The sequence below is a fragment of the Chiloscyllium punctatum genome, chromosome 19, assembly GCF_047496795.1.
Source record: "Chiloscyllium punctatum isolate Juve2018m chromosome 19, sChiPun1.3, whole genome shotgun sequence".
NCBI classification, from domain to species: Eukaryota; Metazoa; Chordata; class Chondrichthyes; order Orectolobiformes; family Hemiscylliidae; genus Chiloscyllium; species Chiloscyllium punctatum.
The window spans coordinates 72681569-72692772 of NC_092757.1; the positions used below are offsets into that span (position 1 = coordinate 72681569).

General features: G+C 44.5%; 1 protein-coding gene across 2 annotated transcripts; it reads right to left on the reverse strand.

Annotated features, from left to right (window-relative positions):
- Positions 1 to 3737: 3737 nt before the first annotated feature.
- LOC140491467 (uncharacterized) lies at positions 3738 to 9060 on the reverse strand. 2 transcript variants are annotated; one of them, XM_072589660.1, is made up of 4 exons: positions 8480 to 9060; positions 7385 to 7517; positions 6892 to 7017; positions 3738 to 5107 (listed from the first exon to the last, which is right to left on the reverse strand). In XM_072589660.1, the coding sequence occupies exons 1-4, from the start codon at positions 8907 to 8909 to the stop codon at positions 3994 to 3996; spliced, it is 1803 nt and encodes a 600-aa protein (XP_072445761.1). In that variant the 5' UTR covers positions 8910 to 9060; the 3' UTR covers positions 3738 to 3993. The 2 variants fall into 2 exon arrangements, with proteins under 2 accessions (XP_072445761.1, XP_072445760.1); XM_072589659.1 differs by having other exon boundaries at positions 6883 to 7017.
- Positions 9061 to 11204: the final 2144 nt, after the last annotated feature.

Here is an 11204-nt window from a genome sequence, read left to right on the forward strand (position 1 = left end):
ATAAGGTAGGTGAACTCGCAGCGTGGGTTGGTACCTGGGACTTCGATGTTGTGGCTATTACGGAGACTTGGCTAGATCAGGGACAGGATTGGCTGTTGCAGGTTCCAGGGTTTAAATGTTTTAGTATGGTCAGAGGTGGGGGTAAAAGAGGGGGGGGTGTGGCTTTGCTTGTCAAAGATAGTATTACAGCGGTGGAAAGGAAGATGGATGAAGATTTGCCATCTGAGGTAGTTTGGGTAGAGGTTAGGAATAGGAGAGGTGAGGTCACCCTGTTAGGAGTCTTTTACAGGCCTCCTAATAGTCCTAGAATCGTTGAAGAAAGGATTGCGAAGATGATTCAGGAGAAGAGTGACAGTAATAGGGTGATTGTTATGGGAGACTTTAACTTTCCTGATATTGATTGGGAAAGCTATAGCTCAAGTTCGTTAGATGGGTCAGTGTTTGTGCAATGTGTGCAGGAGAGTTTCCTGACACAATATGTAGATAAGCCAACAAGAGGTGAGGCCATACTGGATTTGGTTCTGGGTAACGAACCAGGCCAGGTATTAGAACTAGAGGTAGGTGAGCACTTTGGGGACAGTGACCACAATTCGGTGATTTTTACTCTAGTGATGGAGAGGGATAAGTGTGTACTACAGGGCAAGAGTTATAGCTGGGGGCAGGGAAATTATGATGCGTTGAGGCATGACTTAGGATGTGTGGATTGGAAAAGTAGATTCCAAGGCAAGAGCGTAATTGATATGTGGAACTTGTTCAAGGAGCAACTATTGAGTGTCCTTGATAAGTACGTACCTATCAGGCAGGGAGGAAAGGGTCGTGTGAAGGAGCCGTGGTTTAATAAGGAGTTGGAATCCCTTGTTAAATGGAAGAGGGCGGCCTTTGTAAAGATGAGGCGTGAAGGTTCAATAGGGGCGATTGAGAGTTATAAGGTAGCCCGGAAGGACCTGAAGAGAGAGCTAAGAGCAGCAAGGAGGGGACATGAAAGGTCCTTAGTTGGTAGGATTAGGGAAAACCCTAAGGCTTTCTATAGGTATGTTAGGAATAAAAGAATGACTAGGGAAGGAATAGGTCCAATCAAGGATAGTAATGGGAAGTTGCGTGTGGAGGCTGAAGAGATTGGGGAGGCGCTGAATGAATACTTTTCGTCAGTATTCACTCAGGAACAGGACATTGTTGTCGATATGAATACTGAGGCACGAATAAGTAGAATGGATGGCTTTGAGATATGTAGAGAAGAGGTGTTGGAAATTCTGGCAAGGGTGAAAATAGATAAGTCCCCTGGGCCTGATTGCATTTATCCTAGGATTCTCTGGGAAGCAAGGGAGGAGATTGCAGAGCCATTGGCCTTGATTTTTGTGTCCTCTTTGTCTACAGGAGTAGTGCCAGAGGACTGGAGGCTAGCAAACGTGGTTCCCTTGTTCAAGAAGGGGAGTAGGGATAATCCTAGTAACTATAGGCCAGTGAGTCTCACTTCTGTTGTGGGCAAAGTCTTAGAGAGAATTATAAGGGATAGGATTTATGCACATCTGGATAAGAATGATGTGATCAAGGATAGTCAGCATGGTTTTGTGAAGGGCAGGTCGTGCCTCACAAACCTTATTGAATTCTTTGAGAAGGTGACGAAGGAGGTAGATGAGGGGAAAGCGGTAGATGTAGTATATATGGATTTTAGTAAGGCGTTTGATAAGGTCCCCCATGGTAGGCTACTGCAGAAAATACAGAGATATGGCATTGAGGGTGAGTTGGAGGTTTGGATTAGGAATTGGCTCTCTGGAAGAAGACAGAGGGTAGTAGTTGATGGCAAAGATTCATCTTGGAGTGCCGTCACTAGTGGTGTTCCGCAAGGATCTGTTTTGGGACCATTGCTGTTTGTCATTTTTATAAATGACCTGGAGGAAGGGTTAGAAGGTTGGGTGAGCAAGTTTGCGGATGATACGAAAGTCGGAGGAGTTGTAGACAGTGAGGAAGGATATGGCAGGTTACAGCGGGATATAGAGAAGCTGCAGAGCTGGGCAGAAAGGTGGCAAATGGAGTTCAATGTAGCTAAGTGTGAAGTGATTCACTTTGGTAAGAGTAATAAAAAGATGGATTACTGGGCTAATGGTAGACTACTTGGTAGTGTGGAAGAGCAGAGGGATCTTGGTGTCCATGTACACAGATCCCTGAAAGTTGCCACCCAGGTAAATAGTGCAGTGAAGAAGGCATATGGCGTACTGGCTTTTATTGGTAGAGGAATTGAGTTCCGGAGTCCTGAGGTCATGCTGCAGTTGTATAAGACTCTGGTGCGGCCGCTTCTGGAATATTGTGTGCAGTTTTGGTCGCCATACTATAGGAAGGATGTGGAGGCACTGGAACGGGTGCAGAGGAAGTTTACCAGGATGTTGCCTGGTATGGTAGGAAGATCCTATGAGGAAAGGCTGAGGCACTTGAGGTTGTTTTCTTTGGAGAAAAGAAGGTTTAGGGGTGATTTGATAGAGGTGTACAAGATGATTAGGGGGTTAGATAGGGTTGACAGTGAGAACCTTTTTCCGCGTATGGAGTCGGCTATTACAAGGGGGCATAGCTTTAAATTAAGGGGGGGTAGATATAGGACTGATGTTAGGGGTAGGTTCTTCACTCAGCGAGTCGTAAGATCATGGAATGCCCTGCCAGTAGCAGTAGTGGACTCTCCCTCTTTATGGGTATTTAAGCGGGCATTGGATAGGTATATGGAGGATAGTGGGTTAGTGTAGGTTAGGTGGGCTTTGATCGGCGCAACATCGAGGGCCGAAGGGCCTGTACTGCGCTGTATTGTTCTATGTTCTATGTTCTATGAGCAGAAAATGATGCGAGGAATATGGACCAAATGCAGGCAAATGGGACTAAAGTTTGGGAAAACTTGTCTTACGTGTAGACAAGTTGGAGTGTAGGGTCTGTTTCCTTGCTGTACAACTCTGTTTTTGTGATGTTGCTTGAGGGATAGATATTTGGCCAGGACACAGGGCTTAATATCCCTTAAAAATAGTTCCACACGCTATTTTATTCCCACCTCCGACAGCAGATAGAACCTTAGGTGTATTTTAGTTGAGATGTTTAACTAACGTTCACATCCATGCTTCACTCATCAATTTTTAGTCAGTCTAAAATGAGATCCCCCTCCTAATATTTTCCTCCTTATCCCAATGACACTCAAGTCAGTAGTCATATCACTGAAAATGGCATGGCATAAAAATTCAAAGCATTATATATCATATTGTTATATTTATAAATTTAGTAAAAGTTTAGCCACAAGTCTGAATACTTCTGAACATATTAAAGTATAGAATCACTTGTAGTTCCTAGTCTACATTGCTCATAAAGATAATGAATAAAAAAATTGAAGATCACTAAATCATAAAGGGATCTTTCCCTTTGATAAGTGACCTCAGAAACTAGAAAATTGTAAACAGTTTTCGTAAATTGAAAGACAAAATGTCTCTTGCAGTGCACAATCACCAGTACTAGGTTTTACATCTGAACTTGGCCAAAAGTTACAATTCTCAATTGTCAATTCACACATATTGACATTTCAAGTAAATCCCAGCACTCTTCATAGTAATATCACTATCATTCATTTGTAAATGAGTCATTTCACCATTACAGTACAATTCTGTAATTTGTTGAAATTATTTGAAGAGGCAAGTTGAACCCAGCTGAATAGGATTCAGTAGCTGAATACATTCAAACCTGCACTGAGTAGAGAAAACATACTGAGTTAATTATGTCTGAAAGGTATTAGATTTATTAAACTATAAAAGGTTTTTCTATGGTGTATTTGGGTCCATTGATACAAATCATGGTCCAACAGTTGAACCAATTCTGAACAATAAGAAACTTCAATATATACACTGAGTCTATTTCAGGAAGCTAACTTTCTCACAATTACATTGTATAGTCAGACATTTTCTGCAGTCACAAAGTTTTTATAAATTGTCATTTGGCAGCTATATGCATGACACACTTTAATATGCATTCCTAGTTAATGAGTATATCATGACTAGTCTTGCTAGAAGCTGTTGGTAAAATCAGCTTGCTTTCTTTAGATTTTTGATGCTTCCTCCTTCGGCCCTTCCTTTTACGTCGTGGCTTTTTGTTTTTTCTTTCTGAGGGAGGAGCTGATTGGTTTGCTTTCAGCTTAACGTTTGTAGCCACTTTAAGCTTTTTCTGAACAGTTAGTGGAGTAGACACCTCGGCTCTATGTTGTCCAGACATAAGCACTGTTAAAACAGAAATTTGTTTGTTGAAGTGAGAATCATGACTGGGTTTTGTAGGTGGTTGTGTAAATGCTTCTTCTCTATGGAGCTGATGTGCATCCTGTAACTTAAGCAGTGATTTGGCAGTCACACCCTCACTATAGAATTCAGAATTAGGAACTTGTGTAAATGCAAGAGGTATAAAACTTTCATCTCCATAACTTTGAAATCTACGAAGAGGTTTGGTTGCAGCCACAGAAGGCATCTGATAAACCTGTGTGAAGCTGTCCACTCTGTAAGATTCATCATTCATAACATCATTAAACGCATTTTCTTTTATCCCTAAATCCAGAGAATTGTCAAAAAGATGGTTAAATTCATTATTTCTAATCTTCTCTATCTCAGTGAAATAATTCTCCTTGTTGGGAATTTTCTTTTCAAGAATTGGCAATACATTAGTTGCCTCGGTGGTTTTGGAATAGAGTTTCGCTTTGCGATTTTTCTTCCTCCCTTTCCCCTTTCTTCTCTTATTGCTTTTCCTTCCTTTCTTTTTCTTGGCTTTGTCCAGTGTAACATGGGTCTTGTTGTTCTCAGAGTTGCTCACAGGGCTAGGTACAGTACTAGGGGCAGAACTTGGAGTGACAGAAACCATGACTTTGAGGACATCTTCCGCCGCATGAAACATTTGGCCAAGTGTTGACTGTTGCCACGTAGCTCCTGGTTTAGAGGTTTCTGGAGCTGCTGTAAAAGATGGGATGTTGCTTATCGAAGAAAATGATGTTGAGCTGTCTGAAGTTGGATTCTGCGTCACTGTAAGATCAATCAATTCTCCTCCATAATCATAAAGCCCAGACTCCCTGGGTACTGCGATCAGAACATGATCATACTTCTTACACCTTTTAGATATGAACAGAAATAATTGAAACCTCTTAAACCCTGAATGATTCCACACTATTGTCCCATCATTTTATAGTTTTACCAGTGTCCAAACCACAGACACATGAAAACTGTTGGCTAAAAAAAATTTTCTGGAGTATAAAATAAGTGTAATCTTTCCTTTACAACCACAAATCTGGATTGATACTTTAACTGATTTCTGAAATAATGTTAACTGACATGAACTGAATGAACCAGTTGTTGTTATGGTTTGGTTAACAGTAAGTGGAATTTAGAAATAAAAGTTCTGTACAAGTCTCTTTTCAAAAATAACCACTACAAGTTTGTTTAAATATGAATTAACTATTTAAAATGGGCACTGAAAACATGAAAGCATTAACTATCTACAAAATGTCATTTTCAAAATGCTCAAAGTCTAATTCTGTGCAATTGTGTTGGGTTTGGTATATAACCATAGAAGTCAGTCTAGTTATCAAGCATAGGAAAAAGTATGCACAATACTAACAACACTAAGTGCTATACAAATATAACACATCTGAAACTGTTTCAGTTCATAGTAGACTCAGCCACTACAAGAACTATAGGTAAGAAGGCAAAAAGCTTAGTGTTTAGTTTAAAGAGTATGCTAAAGGAAGAATGTACAGTAAAGAAGTAGAGAGGTGTGGGCAGAAGTTTGAGTTTAGGGATCAGTGCCATCAATGGATGCACAAGACCAAAATAAAATGATCACAGATATTGCAGCAGGTTGTAAACAAGAGGCGGGTAAAGAGGACAAGGCTGTAGAGTGACTTGAAAACAAAGATGAGATTTTACTTTGATTACTGGTCAAGTAATACCTTTATTTAATGTGTCTCAGTCATCACAAGCATAATAAGCTAAAGGGTTTTGTGAGAGTTAGGACACAAGTAGCAGAGGTTTGGATGTGGTCAAGTTTATGGGTACAATGTGGGAGACAGGCCAGAATTGCATTGGAGTTTTCAAATCTAAAGACTATAGATGCATAAATAAAAGTTTCACATGAACTCAGATATGAGCAAAATCTGACAATGTTACAGGGATGGAAAGAAAGATTTTCATTAGAAATGGTCATTGTGATTATCAGAAGCTCATTTAACAGTTATCACACTCATGTTGTAAAATGTTTGCTTTAGTTTCATAGTTACCAGTGAGAAGAACGGGCTTAGTAGCAAGGGAATGGAATTAGGAGTAGAGACTAAAAGGAGGACATTTGGAGGAAACTGTCACTCACCCAGCATTGAGTAGTCTAATAACTTGGCAAGTGGAGGATTCAGGAGAGGTAACGGCGAGGGACAACTGGCTTTTGTTAGCATACATATAAAAATGAACACTATGCTTTTGGATAATGCCACCCAGGGGCGCTTGTCCATAAGGACCAAGGATAAGATTACATTTATACCTTCATGTCTATTTGTAATTTAAAACAAACAGATTTACATTGGTGAAAGGGAAAATAACTCCTGTGTTAACCCTTCAGATTATTTAGAAAGTAGAGGATTATGATCCCAAAACAAGTGTGGTGTAGAGGAAGTCTTGGCTCAGAATAAAGGTACTTGGAAAATCAAGGGTTGTGTGTGATGAATTTGCATATGGCTCGTTAATACATACATTATTTGAATTGATAGCCCATGATGGTGAAACTGACTGTACAGGTTATGAGAAATCATAAAATGGAAAGAGCTGAGTGTCTGCTGTTTCCACTGCTCAGTCTGTTTGTTGCTTGATTTACAACACTGATTGTTAAAAGCAAACTTACCAGCCGTACCAATATCGTTCAACACACTGCTCCTTGTAGGTTAGGTCAAAGCAGGGGACCTCTAACACATTGAAGAATGCCTGTCCCACAACCATTGAGGATGTGTCGTTAACGTTTCTTAAACACCTCTTTAACCTGTGAGGAGAAACAAGGAGAGAGCAAGGGAAAGGAAGAGTGAGCACAGAAAAAAAAGATGTCACTTCATCTTTACATTTTAACTCCTGCTTAAATTAGCCCTTTTAAATTGTTCCTGAAACTAGTGTTTTCAGTATTCTCCAAATCCTAAGATTTACAACAACTAAATGTAGCATTTCAATGCAGAAAACATCCAAAGTTCTGGAGTCCCTGGCTTTCCTGTTATTTGCCAAAACTTTTAGTCAAAAGGTAGCACTTCCTGGCATATCTACTTACTTCCCCTGTCCAAACACTTATCTCAAAACACACACACTTCCAATTCCTGAGCGAACAGACCCAGCAGGGGCCCCGGACAGGTGTTACCTACTCTGTGTCGCAGTCACAGTGGCTGAGGGTGTACAGCCTTAAGTTCCTGTGGCCGTAGGAATAGGCAAAAGGGTGGATGACATGTTCACAGTGGTCATGCTCCCGGCAGCATTTATCCGTCTCCGCGAACTCACCTGGGTTTGGGAATTGGGGGGGGCGGAGGGGGAAACAAGAAAAAAAATACAATTACAACAGTGCTCAGATAGAGGGGAGGACAAGGAGGAGGGATAATGGCGGGGGGAGAGAGAGGTGGGGATGGGGAGAATGAGGAGGGATAATGGTGGGGGGGGGAAGAGAGATGAGGAGAATGAGGAGGGATAATGGGGTGGGGAGAGAGATGGGGAGAATGAGGAGGGATAATGGTGGGGGGGGGGAAGAGAGATGGGGAGAATGAGGAGGGATAATGGTGGGGGGGGGGAAGAGAGATGGGGAGAATGAGGAGGGATAATGGTGGGGGGGGGAAGAGAGATGGGGAGAATGAGGAGGGATAATGGTGGGGGGGGAGAAGAGAGATGAGAATGAGGAGGGATAATGGGGTGGGGAGAGAGATGAGGAGAATGAGGAGGGATAATGGGGTGGGGAGAGAGATGGGGAGAATGAGGAGGGATAATGGTGGGGGGGAAGAGAGATGGGGAGAATGAGGAGGGATAATGGTGGGGGGGGGAAGAGAGATGGGGAGAATGAGGAGGGATAATGGTGGGGGGGGGGAAGAGAGATGGGGAGAATGAGGAGGGATAATGGTGGGGGGGGGAAGAGAGATGAGGAGAATGAGGAGGGATAATGGGGTGGGGAGAGAGATGAGGAGAATGAGGAGGGATAATGGTGGGGGGGGGGAAGAGAGATGGGGAGAATGAGGAGGGATAATGGTTGGGGGGGGAGAGAGATGAGGAGGGGTAACGGGGGAGAGATAAGGAGAATGAGGAGGGGGAGTGAGGATGGGGAGCCACTCAGCCCTTCGTGCCCGTACTAGCTCACTGATCATCGGCGCCAATTTCTTTCATATCTCCCTGTAATCAGGACCGTGAGGGGCGATGGACCCTTTTTTTTATTATTACCCCCATCCCCTAATCTAGCGCCAGCCCCGGGCTCCAGTTACCCAGGTGATCGTAGCTGTCGGCGTTGTTACCGGCTCCGCACCACAGGGTCCCCGGGTAGGTGAAGCCCCTCTTGCTCCTGCGGAGGGGGGTGTGTTCGGGTCCCGCCTGGCACCGGCTCCAGGCGTCTCTCAGCTCGGTGCCGGGCGGCAGGGGGGCGGCGCGGAGCTCACACTCGCGCATGAAGGAGCTGACGGCCCGCGGCTCGGTGCTCACGGAGCAGCCGGGGGGACGGCCGGCCTCCCGCTCCGCCTCCCCCTCCAGCCACAGCAGCAACGTCCCGTCAGAGATCCGCGCGTAACCCGCGCCGCGCGCCTCCGCGCAGTAACGGCCGTCGCTCAGGTAAGAGGCTGCGGCGCCCGGCTCGCGCTGGCGCGAGAGCGCGGCCAAGGAGAGCAGCAGCAGGAGCAGAGCCAGCGACAGCGCCCCCATGGCTGGAGGGCTGGCGTTCCCTTTCAGCACCACCGGGGGAACTGACAGCGCTCCCCTCGGCTCTTCCCCCGCTTCTGTCTGCGCCTGTGCTCCCGGGGACCCTTCAGCAGCTGGAGCTGCACCAGCTCAGCTCCTGCCCCCCACCCCGCCTTCTGACCGCCAGTTACCTCGCAGAACCCCTCTCCCTTTATAAAGTCTGAGATGGGAGGAGGGAGCACGCACTGATCTCCTTGGCGATCAGAGATCGGGTGATGTTTGAGGACCCATCAGCTTCAACCTCCTCCGGGGTTTGCTCAAACACTCACACATACACACCCTCCTCCTCCCCTCACTCTCAACCATTCCTTGCTTTTACTTCTCTTCCCCTGGCTACGAGAGGAGCTGCTTCTGTGCCCAGCTCGAACACCTCCTTTTCAAAGTTGAAGCCGCTGGACATGACCATCCAGTCACCTGAACCTGGTAAAAGGCTGGACTTTGGATTGAGACGAAACAAAAATTTAACACAATGCAGACTCTGCGGGACATGCCGCCTCTAGAAAGCTCTGCAATTTTGTTTTACATTTAAGTACAATAGTTTGGACAAGAGTTTCGTACTTGGCAATTGAACGGGTTTGCTCTTCGGTGAACAGAAAGTTACTTATCCGCAGTTAACAGTACAAATCGAAATTCCCTCGAAGCTAAATGAAATAGTGAGCCCCACCACACTCAGTTACTTCACATTTCCGTCCTTGAGTCCAAATCCCATGAGATTTTTTTTTAAAGTACTTCAGTACAGCACTTCTCCGATTTAAAAAAAGGCACATCGAAGTATCGTCTTCCCATTCAAATGTATATATTTTTAAATTCCCCTACATTTTGCCAATGGGTTAATTAAAATGCAAGACTTTCTTCAAATCCACGGCACCCACTTCACAACCACCTTCTCTCTCCATGTCACAAAAAACATTCTTTCCCTGATACAGAAACAGAAAGTGCTGGAGAAACTCAGGAGGGCTGGTAGCATCTGGGCAGAGGGAAACAAGAGTTAATGTTCCGAGTTCAGTGACCCTTCGTCTGTTCTGAAGAATGGTCACTGGACTCGAAACGTTAACTTCATTTCTCTCTCCATAGTTGCTGCCAGACCTGCCGACTTTCTCCAGCAATTTGTATGTTTTTTTTTCGTTTACTGCAGATCTCCTGCATCCGCAGTTCTTTGTTTTAGTTTATTCGGTCCGTGCTCACCGCTGGTCTCAAATCACGGGCATGAATGTTTTACGTTATGCTGTTTACGTGCAAAATTCCGATGCCGAACGAAGCCAGCGATTTCCTTTGTCAAGTACATTTCTGGTCCTACAATAATGCTGCAGTTTAGATCAACAATAAGTTCAGCAAGTAGCGTGTGAGCCCCATCTTAGAGCCCCATCTCCGGAGCGCATTATGTGTTCGCTCATTGTTGCCTGTGTGGGTAAAATGCGTGGAGATGTTGGGAGACTGGGCATGCTTGTGGACTATTAACATGTTCTCGGGCGTGTATTATAGCCAAAAAGACCGTGTGAAAAGCAAACACAGCCAGCATTCTTCCAACATTCCACAGGCATTAATCCTGACTTTTCCTGTCCCCAGCGGAGATTGTGATCGCCCTCAGATTCTGCCCCTTACTGTCTGGTCCAAATTTGGGAACTTATTAAGTAGATAAGGGAGCCATAGAGTCTGATGAAGGGCTTTTGCCCGAAACGTTGATTTCGCTGCTCGTTGGATGCTGCCTGAACTGCTGTGCTCTTCCAGCACCACTAATCCAGCCATAGAGTCATTCAGACCTTACGACCAACTGGTCCATCCTATCTATCTGTGATTCCACTTTCAAGGAACCATGAACCTGCACTCCAAAGTCTCTTTGTTCAGCAACCCTCCCCAGGACCTTACCATTAAGTGTATACGGCAAAAGCGAGGTCTGCAGATGCTGGAAATCAAAGCACAGTAGGTCAGGCAGCACCCGAGGAGTAGGAAAATCGATTGTTTTTAAATTTCAAAAATATATTTTATTCATAAAATATTTCGTACAATATATGTACAATTGGTCATGCCATACATATGTAAACATTCAATTTCTTGGCATACAGGGACAGAGTAATCATTCATATATACAGGTCTGTACGATTACAATCCACATATTTAGCAGGGGTGTCAGTGGAGCCCCCTTACTGCGTCAGACCCCCGTGCGTAGGCAGGCAGCTGTTACACAGTGGTCTTTCCCCACCGCGCCTTGGCAGCAGCTGCCCCAAGCTTCAGTACATCCGTCAACACGTAGTCCTGGAC

What these genes read in the sequence shown, in the direction of transcription:
- LOC140491467 (XM_072589659.1), bottom strand. Translation starts at nt 8,909, where the DNA reads ATGGGGGCGCTGTCGCTGGCTCTGCTCCTGCTGCTGCTCTCCTTGGCC. An exon ending in CACTGTGACTGCGACACAGA is followed by an intron (nt 7,018 to 7,384) that starts GTAGGTAACACC and finishes TTCTCCTCACAG; the next exon opens with GTTAAAGAGGTGTTTAAGAA. An exon ending in GAACGATATTGGTACGGCTG is followed by an intron (nt 5,108 to 6,882) that starts GTAAGTTTGCTT and finishes CATATCTAAAAG; the next exon opens with GTGTAAGAAGTATGATCATG.